General features: G+C 32.6%; 2 protein-coding genes across 4 annotated transcripts in view; one reads left to right on the forward strand and one right to left on the reverse strand.

Moving 5' to 3' along the window:
• The window catches only part of ds (dachsous cadherin-related 1), a 220,075-nt gene extending 215,067 nt beyond the window's left edge, over nucleotides 1-5,008 (forward strand). The window contains exon 16 of the mRNA XM_085203480.1: nucleotides 86-5,008. Coding sequence (XP_085059606.1) covers nucleotides 86-2,708 — 2,623 coding nt within the window. The 3' untranslated portion in view covers nucleotides 2,709-5,008. The remainder of the gene's footprint in view (nucleotides 1-85) is intronic.
• Nucleotides 4,062-18,291, reverse strand: Eaat2 (Excitatory amino acid transporter 2). Of its 3 annotated transcripts, none has more exons than XM_085203483.1 (10): nucleotides 18,273-18,291; nucleotides 11,578-11,733; nucleotides 11,120-11,456; nucleotides 10,701-10,835; nucleotides 10,184-10,392; nucleotides 9,723-9,894; nucleotides 9,202-9,396; nucleotides 8,176-8,310; nucleotides 7,251-7,356; nucleotides 4,062-7,128 (listed from the first exon to the last, which is right to left on the reverse strand). In XM_085203483.1, the coding sequence occupies exons 2-10, from the start codon at nucleotides 11,714-11,716 to the stop codon at nucleotides 7,006-7,008; spliced, it is 1,551 nt and encodes a 516-aa protein (XP_085059609.1). In that variant the 5' UTR covers nucleotides 11,717-11,733; nucleotides 18,273-18,291; the 3' UTR covers nucleotides 4,062-7,005. The 3 variants fall into 3 exon arrangements, with proteins under 3 accessions (XP_085059609.1, XP_085059608.1, XP_085059607.1); XM_085203482.1 differs by lacking the exon at nucleotides 18,273-18,291 and adding an exon at nucleotides 14,844-15,119; XM_085203481.1 differs by lacking the exon at nucleotides 18,273-18,291 and having other exon boundaries at nucleotides 11,578-12,160.
• Nucleotides 18,292-18,379: the final 88 nt, after the last annotated feature.

Below are 18,379 nucleotides of genomic sequence, written 5' to 3' on the forward strand. Positions count from 1 at the left end.
TTTTTTTGTTACATTCATTCATATTTATAAATATTTAATATTTTTTTAACATATTTATTAATTTAAAAACATTTTTTAATTACAGAATAACAGTCAACGAAGACACGGAAAAAGGATCATTACTGTTACAAATTGGCGGAATTAACGATGTACTAAAAAAATACAATCTAGATTTCCATATAACATCTGGCAATGATAAAGAAGCCTTTGATATAACCAATGAAGGTGCTTTAATTTTAGTCAGTAGATTAGACAGAGAAGTGCAAGATTCTTATGTTCTAGGATTAGCTGCTGTTGAACGAGGAAAGATGTTGTCTTACAACCAAAACAAAACATCTATTACAATATATGTGACTGTAACAGACGCTAATGATAATGCGCCAGTGTTTTCTGTAAATGATTTTGAATTGAATATCAGTGAAGACGTTAAAAAAGGTCACACGCTTACACAACTCTCAGTAACTGATACTGATTTATATGGAACACCCAATTCAGCGATTATTTTTAATATAACCTCTGGCGATGACGAGCAATCTTTTTACATCCATCCAACAACTGGAGTTCTAACTGTAAATAAAACTCTCGACTGTGACTTAGGTAAAGACAAGTATAAATTAATTGTGGTTGCTTGCGATCAGGGTATTCTTTGCCTTTGTAATGCTGTGTATATATCTGTAGAAATTATTGATGAAAATGATAATACGCCGACATTCCCTGTAAGTGAATATTTCGAGACAATAGGAGAAAATGAACGGGTTGGAACATCGATATTTACAGCAAGAGCTACTGATTTAGACAGAGGCAAATATGGTAAACTAAATTACTCTATAGTACCATTGTCTACAAATTACAATAGAAACGATGACTCTTGGAAAATGTTTCAAATAGATTCTACAACTGGTCTTGTAAACACGAACTCGGTATTCGACTATGAACAAAAGAATAAGTATGAATTTTCAATAAAAGCTGGCGACGTGGGTGGGAAGAGTGCTACAGTGAAAGTAAGAATTGATATAGAAAGTCGTGATGAATTTTATCCCCAATTTACCCAAAAGACTTATAATTTCGGTGTTCCGAAACTGGGCGCATTGCCTGCAGGTTATGTTATTGGACAAACAACTGCTACAGACAGAGACAAGGGTATAGATGGCCGTATAGTTTATCAGTTATCGACGTCCCATTCATACTTTAAAATTAACAGAACCACAGGTGTTATTGTATTAAAGAAAAAAGTGGAATCTGTCAAGAATTTATTTGGTGCCGATAAATCTATAAGCTTAGTCATTACCGCAAGTTCGGGCCGTCAAGGTTCACTTACCAACAAAACTGCAGTAGAAATATTGCTTGACCCCTTGGCTGTAGTGTCAGACCAGCCAAATATAATTACTGATGCATCCGTCGCACAAAGCAGTGGTCTTTCCACTTGGGCGTTAGGATTACTAATAACAGGAATATTTATAATGATAATATTTTTTTTGGTGCTCCTCTTGTATATATATTTAAAAAACAAACATAAGAAAGTGAACAAACCTGGATTAAATTCAGAAGGAATAGGTGCTACTAATAGTTATGTAGACCCAAGTGCTTTCGACACGATTCCAATACGCAATACAGGTACTGTCAATACTGCTCAATTTGCTCCGCCAAAATATGATGAGATTCCTCCATATGGACCTCATACCGCTAGTTCGAACTCTGGAGCAGCAACTACTTCAGAGCTCTCTGGATCTGACCAATCAGGCTCAAGTGGTCGTGGATCTGCAGAAGATGGTGAAGATGGAGAAGACGAGGAAATAAGAATGATTAATGAAGGTCCATTACAAAGAGATTCTGGTATGCTAAGACAGGCTGGTGGTGTCGATGATGATAACTTATCAGATGTTTCTGTTCATAATACTCAAGAATATTTAGCTAGATTGGGAATAGTGGATACTGGAACAGGCGGCGGTGCTTCAACATCTTCTCGCAGATGTTCAGAAAACGTTGCTAATAAAGATAATATGATGCACCACGCTCCCATAGATTCGATACATATGTTTGATGAGGATAGTGCACACGAAAATGATATAACTAATTTAATTTATGCCAAATTAAACGAAGTAACTGGAAGCGAAAGAGCGAGCAGTGCTGAAGAAGCAAATGCTGCTGTTGATAGGGCGATGGCACTTGGAGCTTTTCCCAGTTCATCTGGAGATAACAACGTAGTGCCCACTGCCGGACCATCGATGACAGGAAGTTTGAGTTCTATAGTACATTCAGAAGAAGAGTTAACAGGAAGCTATAACTGGGACTATTTATTAGACTGGGGTCCACAATATCAGCCGTTAGCTCACGTTTTCTCGGAAATAGCTAGGTTAAAAGACGATACTGTTTCTTTACAAAGTGGTAATAGTGGTGCTTCAAGTGCCAAAAGTAAAGGGACTTCGATATCTGGCGGTAAAAGTGTTCCACCACCATTGCTTACGACCGTTGCCCCTCGGAGCTGCCCTGCGCCATCATTGTCTTGTAGACAACCTCAACATTTATTACCGCGGTCACCTATTAGTCACGATGTTCCTGGTTTCTCTGCAGCGGCCATGTCGCCTTCGTTCTCACCATCCTTATCTCCATTAGCAACTAGATCACCGTCTATGTCGCCATTAGTAGGACCGGGCTTACCACCCGCCCCCGGTAATAGGAAACCACCTCATTCTACTATGCGAATGTAACATGGATCCTCTGTAAATGTATAATAATTATATAAGTAGTTATTTTAACAATACAATTTATATAAGGGATTCTTAGTGTAATGAATGTAAACTGTATTTGTATTATCTGTACATAAACTTCTGACTGTTGACCTTATAAGTATTGTTCTATTAGTATTTATTGTGCCGATGTAATCGGAATAGTTTCCTTGTAATTTCATTTTGTGCATGTTATATATATTATACCCTGGATATGCTCAAAGTGATTGTAAGCGCTTATTACCGATTTTACGGTAAATGTAAATATTGTCTTCATTCGGGTTGTAACTTTAGTTGTATATAAATAATAGATGTATATTATAAGTGCCTTGTAAAAATGAAATGAAGACTGCCATTTTATTATAACATGTATGTAACAAAAGACAGCTTTACTGTAAGCTATAAGTTAGATACGGCGATTTGGGGAGGCATTCCTTTATAGGTGAATATATGTAGAGGGCTAATTTAGTAATCTTCTTTTTTCATACATATTAAAAACGTCCGTATAAATAAAAACTTACGTAAATAGATCGAATTTGGACCCGTTATAGATTATTTAATACTTTTGTAGTGAGTGTAAAGACAATAATGCTAAAATGGCATCACACTGTACTAAAATAGTGTAATAAATTATATATTTTTGATGAGTAAAATAATTATAAATATCATTCATATTTATATTCTATACGTTGTTAAGATCTCTTATTGAATAGCCCTCATTATATGCAATATAAAAATGTAACTATAAGACGATAGTGCCTTGATATTTTAAATATTATACTGTGATTTTCGTTTTAGTATCGAAAATACCTTTTTTGTACTTCATTTAAAATAATTTGATACAATGTATTAACATGTAAAATACTCAAAAGTATCAATTATTTACGTAATTCAATATTATCAGTTCTAATATAAATCAGGCCAGTATTTATTTAAATTTATATGTTCATTTCCCCGCTCTGGTGCCGAGGCACAAGAGCGGCGTTGTGTTCCGCCACTTAATACGCAATGCCTCCAGAATTCTTCAGAAAGTGGGGAACGGAGTGTCTTAACACGAGATTCCCTGTGCCTACCCTGTATGAGGGATACAGCGTGAAGCAGCGTAAATTTTTTTTATAAATCTATCATCATTAAAAAGTTAATGAAATTGTTTGATCGGTTAAATAGTTTATGCGTTAAAGCGTGACAAACAAACTCTTACATATACATGTATTGTATATCAAATTATTTTAAACGAAACTATGTACTTGTAAATATAAGTTCCAAAACGACTGTTTCGATATTGTCTATCATATCATAATGTGCCTGTAATATGAGAAAAAATAAACGAAATTGTAAAATCGATTATTGTTTTTATTTACGATTATTATTGATATTTATACGTAATTCTTACAAAGGTTATACTATCACAATACTAGAGCCCCAATAAGATAAGACACTGACAAAAGTTGTTTCATTCGAGTTTTATAAATTTATGCACATTTTTATTTAGAAGTATTCGAGTTCGATTTATAATATGTGAAAATTGATTATATAATACTGAAAAGGTCGATGTGACTGTAAGCGTGATTGTTTTGGGGTTCCTACTAAGGGTAATTCGATTATTTCTATTTCTTCGTAATTTCTTGAACTAACTTCGTGATAAAAAGACAAAGAGCGTCCAGTGGGGAACAAACGGTCTTAACACTAGGTTGCCTCTACCCACCCTACTATATGCGGGGTAAAGCGAGAAAAAACAACGTTAAAAAAGTTACGTTCTAATATAAGAAATATACATAAAATAATATAAAAAATAATTCGTAGAAAAAAGATAAAGATGGAAACAACTCGTGGAAATCGACCCCACAACCACCACGTTTGCAGTCAACCCAGCACATCACAATGGGCTATGTGATTTAATTTACAATATTCTTTATTGTTCACAATTTATATCATTAATACAAAAATGAAACAACTCCATCATTAATGATACCACATATCACAGTTGGATCTAAAACTACGTAATATAAACGTGTTACAAGTTACGTTATAACAATATTAAAAAAGAAAGTTGAAATACACCTAAATAAATATAATATTTAATTCAAAAATTTAGCACCAATAGCATTTTTGTTTTTTTTTTTTCGAATTTTGAGTAAAAACATGCTATACAGTACGGTCGACGTTCTGAACAATTTACACATTGTACACTTGGGTAGAAAACGATCAAAAACAATAAAACATTCTAAAATGAAATCTGCACAGCTAACTTCATTGTTGTCGACTCGTCGACGGTACTGTATTCAACAGAAATTAATAAATAGTAAAGGTAAAAATAATAAAGTAAAATATTAATACATCAAATTACACAAAATAATTTTAAAAAGTTCACTTTTAGAAAAAATAAATAATTAAAAATTATAATAAAAAATAATATAAATACAAAAAAAATAATTTTTAATTACTAAAATTTTTTTATAAATATATTGATATAAGTGTTACCACTAAGGAACCTCTATAGATATTCGAGGTGCATTTAATACGTGACATTAATTCACCTGTCTCTATTCAAATTGATGAAATTCAAATTGAAATTGAAGCTTAAACTAGAGTTGAAATTTAAATTCTAAATATTCGTTATTCACTGTGGATTTTTGCAAGCACTTTTAACTTTAACTTTTTAACATTATTGTACGCATAAGTCATTTCTCGTTTGAAGTGTATATATTTTTAGGGTTCCCCGATAGAAAAAAAAATAACTTATAGAATCAAAATATCAAAATTGTAAGACATCGCAATCACAAGATATGACCGTTTTTGTTTGAGTTTTTTTTCCGCATATTATATGAATTTTGCAGCGTAATCTAAATTTATAGCAATACTTTCTGTTGACCTAGATTCATAAAGTTTGGCAAGAAATAAAAACCTAGTGCCAAAATAAGGAAAAAAATCCCTAAGTTGCTAATTTATATGATATACACATATCACAGAAACTACAATTACAAATTGATTTTTAAATAGATATAGAAAAAAACTAAAACATTCGAAAATATTAATAGGGACAGATGAATTGTCAGACTGAAGAAACGCGGTGCTTAACACTATTAATTATTTAATTTTATTGACAGTCTCACACTATTTACGTAAACACTATAAAACTGGCTTAATCTACAAGTATTGTAGAAATGGCAAGTTGAGTATGGATTTGAATGAATTCTTTTTTATTTTCTTCTGCATCTGAATGTTGGTGATGAGAAGAACCTAGAGTCAATACAATAATTCTCTACCGTTCACCAGACATTGCAGACATTTAAAGTCACGAAATTAAATGCCGTGCTTTGCCTTATCTAAGGCGAGGAAGTAAAAAAATAGATATGTAATATTTTTTTTATTAGTCGTTTTTTTTTCTTGATTAGATATTTTTTTATATTTCCTGAAGCCTTAGTTAGAAAATAGTATATATAATATTAATTTATTCTTATAAATCCCAAATCTCAATTTGCCATTTTTACAAAAAAACACTATTATGACTTATTCTACAAATGCCTATATAACAGTGCTACGCTACAACACTATTTATATCAACATTTGAATAAATATAACTTAGGAACATACAAAATAATGAGATTACTTGAGATTATTTATTTAATAATAATATAGTGTATAAATATTAAAATGGCATACTGTAGTCCAGCGGGTCGAGGCCGTGGAAATTATTTTTAGGGTTCCGTGCCTCAAAAGGAAAAAACGGAATCCCTATACGATAAATTTATTGTCCGTGTGTCTGTCTGTTCGTTTGTCATAAAGTTTTTTCTCAAGAACTCGTGGAGGTTAATATCAAATATATAGAACTACAGTACTTTAGTGAAAAGAAAAAAAATTAAGTCAACAAACAAAAGATAATTCATGTTTTGTTGCATAATTAATGAATTTCGCAGCTTAATTAAAACATATTATGTATTTATTACCCATAATTAAGGAATTTGGAAAGTATTCTTAACGGAAACTTCCATTAAAATTAAATGAGCAAAACTGAAAAATCATAACTTATAGGTGTATTAAAAAATAACGTTAAACTTATATTTGGTGTCCATTACATATAAAATTAGTGCATACGCCCAACTTAAAGTTTGTAAACTTGCACTTCCCGTTGACCTACAATCCTGAAATTGGTACGGAACTCAATAGTGCACGTTTCCGACTCACGCTTGACCTATTTAAATAAATAACTAGTATACCATTTTTAAAGCATTACAAATACAAAGGCTTATTTTCTTCATAATAATACTGTGATTTTATTTTATTGGTGTAAATGCATATCAATGATGACATCGTCAGAGGCGATTGACTTCTTACCTGGTGTCACTATGCCTATTTCGATTTCCGTATTAGACGTTGGCAAACCATTAGTGAGAGACGGTTCCTAGAAGAGAGAAAAAAAAAGAAATAAATTCATGTAACCCTACCTCATACTATTCTGGCCCGAATTCAAATGTGTTAAGTCCCATATAGAAAAAAAACATATACAAACTAAAAAAATCTCACCATTGAAGCAGCATCACAGGCCATCAGTTCGTTTTTGGACATTTTCTCTACAATAGCCGCGGCATAACAATCTCCCAACATGTTGTTTGTTGTACGAATACGGTCACTGTGAAAAAAGAGCAATGATTTTATTTTCATTTATTTTTTTTTACTTCCACACTGTATCTTGCATATAGTAGGGACAGCAAAAAGAGAACTTATTTGATAAGACACCCCATTCTCTACTCTCCACACAAATTTCAAAACATTATATGTTAAGTGATGGAACACCATGGCGCATTTTGCCCTGTTACCAGAGTGAGGAAATTAAAATTAATGTATTAAATAATTCACTAGCCACAAAGTTTCTGCCATTGTGCCACACTTACAGATACTTGTTTCAACTTATTTATGTTGTTGGCATCTCTGTAGATGCTACTAATTAAATATTATTGCTAAGAATGACCTATCCAAAATGCAATTTATCAAATATTCTTAACAAACTTTCTTGTCCTTAGTGAAGAATAACACTTTAAAAATGGTAAGAATATTTAATTATACATTGAGTTCTAGTTATAAGCAAATTAAAATATGCATAACACTAATTACAAATGTATGTAGGCAACTTATTATCTTTTAAATTTATATTTAATTATAATTATATTAACTTATATAAACATACACTTTTCCACTTTTTTGCACTCTTATAAGATAGCTATAATAAGCTATGGTTGTGAGTTTGAATGATTATATTAAATTTAATTTAATTTCTGCTCTGATAAACAAAGTGCAGTGTTGAATCTAGCCACTCAACATTCAATATCTCAAAAAATCAGTAGGAAGTTGAGAGAAGAGTGTTTTAACAATAGGTTTCTACTGCCCACCCTACTATATCAGAAACAGTATGAATCTGTTTTAAATGTTAATATTAAAACTTGCTACTCACACAAGCCAGTCCACAGCAAATAATAAGGACACGTCGTGTGTGGGTGCATCTAGGGCCGCTAAGACTACCAGTAGTAATACCATAGCTGCTGAGGGTACTGATGCCGACGAGACCGACGCCGCTGTTGATGTCAAGCTGGAATGAAGATTCATTTGTGTATTTATATTTTTATAGTAAAAAAATGTCGCATTGGCAGTATCACACTTTAGTGCAACGGTTGTGAATTCGATTCCCACTCGGGGAATGAATTATTTTCATTTCCTTGCTATGGTAACCAGACAAAGCATTGAGGTCTGCCACTCACTGTGCAATGTCTCGAAAGTTGGAGGGAACTATTGACACTACTCCCCTACCTACTACCCCCTGCCTACTCTGCTATGTGTAGGATAAAGAAAATAGAATAAAAGAACAGAAGAAAAAACAAATTCCGTGTTTTTAATGACGTGCTTTTCCTACCTTATAATGACTAATATTTTTTCATAAGTTTATCCATTCTATTAAAGGTATTTAATAAACGATTTTGGTGTTTTTTTACCGCGTTATATAAAATATATCGGATAATTTCCGAAATATCTTTCAAAATCTGGTTTCTATATAAGCAGTCCTCAATGTTCGTTATAACTTCATAAATAGGTATTGTTCATGGCGCCGGAGAAAAGTCAAAACCTTTATATAAATATTTAAATCTTAAAAATACTATTTAGTTAATATGATAAATTAAAATTATCAAAATTTTTCAAATTTTGTTTTGTTAAATTTGACAATTGACATTGGTGTTGCTTGTGTTGACGTAACAATGTTGCCATAGACATTTTTTCGCCAGAATTTAATTTGGAGTTTGTTGTATAATACCATTTTGATCTAATTTTGCGATTGTAAATGCATTTAAGAATACTAAATTATACATTAATAATCATAAGTAAATAATTTTATGGTCTAAAATTATTATAAGATACGAAGACAGTAAAGAAGATGCTTATTAATATTACAAAATAATATATTACAAAATAATAATATGGTACTCACAATATGGTCGCAAGCTGAGCAAATCCAAGATGCATGCTATTCATTTGACAAACAAAAACACTCGCCACAGCCAGGAACAGTGCTGTTCCGTCCATGTTTATGTTACACCCGATGGGCAGAACGAATCTCGTTATGCGGGCATCTATACGTAGAGGGCCTTCCATAGCTCGGAATGTTACTGGGAGAGCGGCGGCACTTGAAAAAAAAAATATATATTTAACTAGAGGCCATATTCATTCGATCCATATTCCAAAATTAATTATTTTCGTTATCTGCTTTGGTAACAAGACAAAGCACGACGTTGAATCCCTATTTTCGAAAAAGGAAACGGTAAGTATGTAAAATGGGGAACGAATTGTAGAGATGCATGAAGATAAAATGAAACTTCACAAAAATTGTGGAGCGTTAAAATATTGAAGAAGATAATTTAACGCACACGGTAGGGTGGACAGAGGGAACCTCGGAACCTACTGTAAATAAATACCTACCAAAAATAAATAGATAATATTTGTGAAACTTACGTAGAAGCAGTAGCAGAAGCAGTTAACATGGCTTGTGACAGTCCCCAATAGAACTTGTAGGGATTTCGTCTCAGAAATATGAAGTATATCAGTTGCATGACCAAAAGCTGGTATAAGAATACACCAATGGTGACTGTTGCTATGAACCATGCTAATTGAGACATTACTTGACCTGAAAATATTTATTTTGGAGACCTTTATATATTTATTACAATATAATTTAATATTATTATATTATTAATGTTAAACTTAATATTGAATTACCTTAAGTAATAATGTTTCTGATTTTAAGCGATTTTCTTCATGAGCAAATAATTGTATTTTAATTAACTGAATATGAAAGAATATATATTTTTAAATAAATAAATATAACGACCAAAAAATTTATCTACACATATAAATTACGTGTAATACGAAATCAGTTTCCAATAATTAAATACAAAAAATATGACTTAGCTCACCAACATTACTAACACCCAGGATCTTGCCCGCAATAACACTGCTCACTCCAATCGGTGTGAACCACATCACTCCAGTTACCATCTTCATAATTACTTCAAAAATTGCTTGAAAAAAGTCTATCACTACTTTACCCTTCGGCCCTAAAGTCCCTAACAAACTGCCGAACACTAAGCAGAAAAACACTAAACCTAATGTGTTAGTTCCTGATCTGGAATCAAAAAGATTTGTATTACGTCAAAACGCCTAAACAATACAAATTTTTAAAAGGGATTTTCAGTTCTTTGAATGCTCTAACAATGATTAAACATCAATAAGAGTTCTTCTAGCCCACATAAACATAAAGAGGGGCTCTAACGAATAAAACTCGATTTACCATAAAATCTATGAAGAAATAAATCCAAATAAGATTAAGATAAAAAAAAAGAAAAAGATCAAAGGATATTCAAAGTATGTGGTGTTACCCGTGTAAAAAAACATAAAATTGACATAATAAAGGTTCCTTCACATTATATTTACCTATATCTTATATCTCTGACTAAGACGGGTATAGTGGAGTTGGTGGCATTTTTAGAAAACAACGCTTTCGGTGTGGTATAAACGGTGTGCGCTTGTTGAAATGCAGCTTGTACAATGTTGTCGGGGAAAATATTTCTGAAATAAAAGTAGACGAATTTTTTACTTGAATAAGCAAACGCAGGTCTTGTGCCAATGTCAAATGCCAGACCTCTACAACTCAGAAATGTCTACCTAGGCCAGGCTATACAACTTAGTAGGAACAACTTTCACAAAGAGGCTATATTTGACTATTTAGGAATATTTTAATCAGTTCATGTAAACGTTTCACATAAACAGTTTTATATGACACATAAAACTTTTTAAACACTAAGTAGGCAGATAAAAAATACGATTAAATTATAATAATAAATGCTTCATACCTGCCAATATCTAAAAGGCTATCTAAAATGCTGTGATCCCTTTTATTTTCAATAGTACCAATATAGTCTTCTCGTAATTCTGGCTTTCCAGGATGAATTAACGTCGCCAATACTATGCCAAGAAATGCATTAAACATAGATGTGAGAATAAAGTACAGTAAGGTTCTTACTGCAATTTTACCGCTCATCTTAGCGTTAAGGCTCGCAGATCCTGCGATGAGGCTAGCAATTATGAGAGGCAGAATCATTAGCTTAAGTAATCTCATGAAAAGTTCTCCTGGATATGATATAATAATAAGGGCATCGGGACCAAGATTGTATGGCCGAAGACCAAACCCTGAAAATAAAATTGCATAAATCACAAACTTAGTTACTCATGATTACTTTCTATTACATATAGGCTATTATATTTAATAATAATATTTACATTTATATTTACAGTTTGCTCAGAAACTTACCAATAGCAATACCAGTCAGTACACCAGCCAATGTAATGACCAGGAGAGTATTCTCCACGAGCCATTTCTTCACGCCGGTGTGGTCAACCGGAGCTGACCGGTCTTCCGTAGTCTTCGGGCCTCTGTCCCCTGGGCCCATCTTCACGAACAGGTACTCTGAAAAACGTTCACCTTTCTCCATCACAGGCAATTCAGCCTTGAAGTCCAGATAACTGGACCTTCTGTTTAGATTGTTCGTATTGAGTTTATATATTCTTTCAAAAATATAAAACTTTTCGGAGTTATTTACGTTTTTATGTTAGAGAACATTTAATATTAATAGAACTTGACGACAGTTGATTCAGAATTGCCTTCGAATCGATTTTTCAAATGCATTCGCTTTGTTATTTCCTTATATACCGAGCACGTCGTTCTATGTTTCGTAGCTCGTACTGCCTATGTCTAATTCCATTTCACATTTCTGCGTCTTTTGTCCATTTCTAGTTTATATATCAAAGACAAATCTCCGCTGGTGTCAGCGCAGTAATGTAAGGAGAGTATTCTGGTAGTGTCGACGGCACATAGCAGGACGTGAAAACGACTGCGCGCGCATACATCGATTTTGCCCATTCATTCACTTATATGCATATCTAATTTGTACGGGTGACTTATTAAATTACCAGTATTACGGTTTTTGTTACAAGACTTAACTATTTATAGCTTATATTGCAAGACATAAATTAAAGATAAGGCCTCAATTGATCGAGACATGCGCAGTTGACGCAAGTTTAACATAAAGAAGTTCTACATACATGCTATCTTTTAATTACTTAACGAGGCCGACAAACATTTACCTTCGTGACCTGTATTCGTATAACAAAAGTGCATTGGAATGATTAAATTAATCTTTGCTGAACTCTCCTTAACAGATTACGGAACAAAGAGTTCTAATTATGAAGGATAAAAATGAGGCACAGTATAATTTAAAATTTGATTACTACCCAGTAATCAAACTCATCACACAATGTCTCGAAATTTGAGCGGAGAGAGAAGGCGGAGGATCAAAACACTAGGTTTATTCAATCTTTCTGCTTTACCCTACGGGAAATAGCATGAAGCCGTTTTATTCAAGGATAGACCTAAGGATCCTCGATTACGATTTTTCATTAACGACGAAGGAAGTTCAAAAAGATTTCTACAAAAGATATACTGCGTTTCCCACGGACCGTCCAGTTTTCGAGACATTTCGTGTTGAGTGGCGAAACTAAACGCCTAACTAAACGCCTTTCCTTTGTTACCTAAGCGAAAAATCAAAGCAGCCAACAATATTTTTTATGAGCAATGTCTAACGCTTAAAACATAAAGCTCAATTTTCTTTCTGAAACTAGTTGACCTTCATAAAAAATGGCAACCTAATCAATTAACGTAAAAGAATTAGTGGAATTATACCTAGAGCCACCAGTACCTCACATACCTACTAGCCAGGAACAGCGTCACTGAGTGGAAACTTTTACCTAAATTACTAAATGACGCACATGCCTCAGTTCTATGAACAAAACGTGGGCACGTCACTAGTAATTTATATAATGACAAGTTCAACAGATGATCGTACAATATTATAATATAATATTGACAGTTGGCTCCTCATTTCAGTCCACTACATCACTAAGGTGCATATGCCAAGAAATAATTGCCTTGAGTTATTCAAGTAACACTATTTTAGGTGTGTTTGTAAATTTGACAAAGTATTGCTTACGTGACACGTTCTCGTGACACGTCCTCGTGTCACGTTCTTATTACAAACGTCATAGCCATAGAAAATTGATTGTTGGATAGAAGTAAAGTAAGATTATTCAAGTTCACGCTTTTTTCCGTACCTAGTGTTAAGACACTCTGCTCCCCGTTTTTCGCCGAATTGTTAAGACGTTGCATGTAAAGAAACGGAACACAATACCGCGTTTCGTCTACCAGAGCGGAGAAATTAAAATAAATTAAATATAATAAATATTCACCCGAGTGGATTTGATGCCCACATCTGTCGCGCTTACATCGAGACGCTGGTCTACTGCGAAACGACTATACGATACGACGACGATAAGTATATTTGGTATCACCTTTAATTTAGGCATTCTAATTTAATTTTATTAAATTAGATTTTCTAATGTATATAAATATAAATTTTCACGCTGTATCAGGATATGCGGGCATATAGCAGGGTGGGCAGAGGGAACCTAGTGTTAAGACAATCTGTTCCCCACTTTCCGCCCAATTCTAGATCCATTGCATGTTGAGTAGCGGAAATCAACGCCGCGCTTTGCTCGACACCAGAGCGAAGAAACGAAGTATTTATTTAAATTTTTTTTAATAAATACTTTATTTCCTCGAGTGGGAATCGAACCCACAACCAGTCGCTTTTACAGTCAAACCTTGTGCCCCTGCGCCACGACTGGCCTCTAATATATACAGATTTATAATAATCTATCATCGCGTATTAAAGAGAGCTCGTACAAGTGATAGTTATGGGATCGATTCCCGGTCATGACAGTTAAAAGAATCCATTTTCCTGGTCACTCACGATGACCTGGACGTCCTGTCAGTTAAGCCACTCAACAATTAAGGCAATGGTTATAAAATGGACATAAAGCGGAGACCTGTTCCTTATCACGTGAAGAAGATAAATAAAATGTATCATCATATCAGATAATTTGAATCAATCAATGCACACAGTTACGCCAACATTCCAATATAATAATAGAATATGATTTGTATCATTCGTTAGATTGTTGATCTTTTTTGAAACGACAATTAGATACGTGGTCGCTTTGTTCTCCACTCTCTGTTTATTTAAAAAACGTTAGGTACTTATTGTTTAAATATAAAAAAATATTTTGTTAAAAAATCATTTTTTATTGTAGTTATGATATGGCGACGGAACGTGATGTGTGCAGGTTCAACTCCCACCAAACTATTTATGTACCTTTTATAGTAATATATTATCATTGCCTTAATACTTTAATACCTTAGTATAAGACCTAATACAAAGTTATATAATATTAATAAATATAATTACAAAATTTCCTTTACAATATAATTTCGAATTTAATGTCACGTTGTGCCACTTGGAACTATTGTTCCAAAACGGAAAAAACGACAAAGTGTTTTAACACTAGATTTTCTCTCTCTGTCATCCTTTCTTTATGTGGGATAAAATTCGATGATTATCATTATTTTATTTAAATAACTACAAAATAAAAAAGATAAAAAGAAAATACAAAATAATTACTTACTCTGTATTTGTTTAATTTTGAAAGATTATATTTACACCTAAAAGAAACCACCAACCAAAATTGTATTTTAAATGCAACGTAATTTATTATTTTAACAAAAAAATCACGTTCCTCATTCCCTTTTACGGCATAAATAAAAAAAAGAATTACACACACATTTAACTAGAAAACGTTAAAATAAATGAATTTATTCGTTTTATTTTCTTATTTTTTTTCAGTATTTTTATAACTTTTCTTATTAAATTAGTAAGGGATGAGTGTTATCTTCTGTATGCATTTAGTGACTGCACGCGACAGTAAAGTACAAGGCTATTTTAATAAAATGTATCGGTGTTTTATTACAGCTATATAGATGCCTATCGATGTTTATTTGGTTTATTGAGCTTAATTTCACATATTAAAAGCATTTAATGAAAGTTCACGTTTCTTTTGTTTTTGTTATTTGTTAGGAATTTATAAAGCCTATTGAAAATTGTTTATTGTAAAGTGATTGATGGACAAGGCCTAGTGGAAAGTACACGGCGTAGAACGCTAAAATTTGTCATCTAAGTTCGATAGCGAATGTAGTGAATGTAATCAAGAGATAATTTTTGGTGTTTATACATTTTATAGTCGATGTAAAATAATTAAATTATTGCATACTTATAATAGAAAAAAAAAAAAAATCGTAGGCATAGATTACCTAGTGACTTTGTTTTCACTCTACTATTGAACTGGAAAGGAATTTAAATTTCAAATTTATATATGTACCTATGTCCATTTTGGAGAATCCTACTCCTTTTTCTACTTTCCGCCGAATTCTGGAGGCGTGTTGAGTGGCGGAACTCAACACCATGCTTTGCCTCACGAGGCAAAACTTTATCTGGTAATGATCAAAGTAAGGAAATGAAAATATTAAAGATTTTATTCGAACCCACAACCCTACTGTTCACAGTCATATGCTTGTGCCAATGCGCCAAAAACTTTTCGCTGGAGAATTATTAAGATCAATAAAGATCGAATAGATGGCGTTCATATTATGGCTGAACGCTTTATGTAAGTTCTTATTGGAGTTCGATATTTATTGGCTAGATGTCACTGTTAACTGAAAAATATTTATTGCGAAAATAATCTTTGTAAGCTAAGCTGTGTTTTTATTTTTTTTATCAAATCTTAGAAGTTATTTTTTTTATTTTTATTTCTACACTAGATTACTTTATTAAAAATTTGACCTTACACTTCTGTAGTGTATAAGAATACTCAGACCACACGATAGATGTCACTTGAAAATTTTTTTATGTAATTATATTCTAAGAATTTATTGGAAATATTAAATAATCGTCCTTATATAACCACCTCTATGGTCATTATTTCTAGCAATATAATATAATATAAAGAAATAATTATATTATAGTTTTCTTTAAAATATAATATAAGGCAGACCGCGCATTTCATCATCTATTCTCATTTCTCATAGTCAACCGGAACCGGAATAAAATATTTCAAATCATGGCAACCTCTGCTTGCGGCAGTTATTTTCCAGGCAGTTATTTTCCAGGTTATGTTGTAGTGTTAAGAAAAAAATAAACTTTAATTTGATATAATCGTATATTTCACTACAAAACACTTGAGGGCAAGTTATTAATATTAAGTGACTTATTTAAACCAGGCGACCCTGGGGTTGCAGAGCAGACAGAGAGGTGGCAATGATTATTTTTCCAATTTCTTATGCGATTTACTTTCAGATGATGTTAGATTTACATTAAGAACATATGAGTGCAACATTTTCGCCCAAAAACGCGTTTACAAAAAAAATATTAAAGGTGATTATGGCACGATTCTCCTAGGCATTTCGTGTAATCTATTCTACTGTCTATTCTAATCTATTCTACAATCATGTATTATGCCTAAAAATAAGTTTAATTAAAAAAAACACATACCTGCAGATTTATGCACTGGGATCTTAGACCAACAAATACGGACAGTTTACATTAAAATGTGATGTTTTTTCATCTATCAGATTATATCAGCCAACGCGAGCTGTTATGAATCCGTTGATGTGAACCAAACCAAATTAAATAGTAATTAAAAAGTGATATAAAAGTTTCAGAAACAGTTTATCTTTGTATCACGAACCTGATTTTTTCATTAAGAGATCATTATATACAGCCAACTAAACAATAGACCAGCCAAATCCCTCTTAAGATCAAATAAGAACAGAAAATTGCAGCTGAAAGAGTTTCCAATATTGCTTTCAGAATTTTGAAGTAGGTACCTACTATTTTAATACGGTGATATTGTTTCTGTAATACTTTAACGATTATTTTCAATTGTTTAAAGAAGGCAACCATAATTTTCATTCATTCACATTTTTTCTACCATAGCAACCCTGCCTACCTAGGCAGAGGACATCTAGTCATTGAGTATTGAGTGGCGGATCTCAATGTCGCGCTTTGTCTTGATTACAGATCGAAGAAATCAAATTAATTTATTCCCCTAAATATGCATATATATCGAACATATCTAATTTAATCATAATGTTCACAGTTAGACGCTGTGCCGCTGCGTCAAGACAGCTTTTACGATTTAGGTACTATCCAAAGCCTTTCTTTCGCCCACTTGAATGATTTATATGAATATTTATTTAATTGTATTCAGGGAAAGTTGGATGATATTGTAATATGGTTTTCTTATAGATATGGAAACGAATAAAAACACAACCTCATGTCTTTATATTATAACAACTGTTCATTTCGAATCGAACTATATATGGCTACATAATTATAGAATATATACCTATTATCTATACAAAGGCCTTTTCGGAAAAGAAAGTAAATATATCTATATTAAGCTCCAAAAGTATATGGAGTATATATATTGAACCTCGCTTTTTGTCTTACTAATACTATAAGCAATTCTCTGAGTGTAAATCGTAGCCACGGCTATCGCGTGTCACACGTTGCTTTACATGTGAAATTTTATCTATTTGTCGGCTGAATATTTTTATTTCTTCGCTTGAATGAAATTCACTAAATATTTATTTAAATGTATGATATATAATACATTCTACGAAACCAGTTCGACAAGGTGTAGCGTTAAGTACTGCCACCCATATTATAAAGTTTTTAAATGAGGGAAAAACGATAACATATATACTATTATATATTTTATAAAATATAAAGAATGTGTAAAAAGCTAAATTGAAAGTTTGAATATATAAAAAAACCAATTCACCCCTTTTCCCCATAGCAAAGTAGGCAAAGGAGAGAGACATTTTCGAGACATTGCGTATTGAATGATTGAACTTACCCCCGTGTTTACTAGAGCGGGGAAATTTAAATAACTTAAACATACTCTTTCCCTCGAATATTGATCAAACCCATAATCATAAGCGTGCCACACACAGTCACTGGGCTACAAAGGCCTCTAGATTTTATATAAATTACTTACGTTTTCGCTAAAACTTCATATTTTTTAAACCATATGTGGGCACTATAATATACACATGCACACTATCCTTCACTACACTATCAGTCTACTTATAATTCTTTGAAAAA

Source organism: Heliconius melpomene, chromosome 19 (genome assembly GCF_056956725.1).
Source record: "Heliconius melpomene rosina isolate 202511_hmr_F chromosome 19, ASM5695672v1, whole genome shotgun sequence".
NCBI lineage: Eukaryota > Metazoa > Arthropoda > Insecta > Lepidoptera > Nymphalidae > Heliconius > Heliconius melpomene.

Bases quoted from the DNA above. Each gene is read 5' to 3' on its own strand.
- Eaat2 (XM_085203481.1), bottom strand. From the start codon at position 11,758: ATGGAGAAAGGTGAACGTTTTTCAGAGTACCTGTTCGTGAAGATGGGC. The intron at 10,836-11,119 runs GTATGAAGCATT...CTTTTATTTCAG, and splicing joins AGCCTTTTAGATATTGGCAG to AAATATTTTCCCCGACAACA. The intron at 9,397-9,722 runs GTAAGTTTCACA...TTTTTTTTCAAG, and splicing joins GCTTCTGCTACTGCTTCTAC to TGCCGCCGCTCTCCCAGTAA.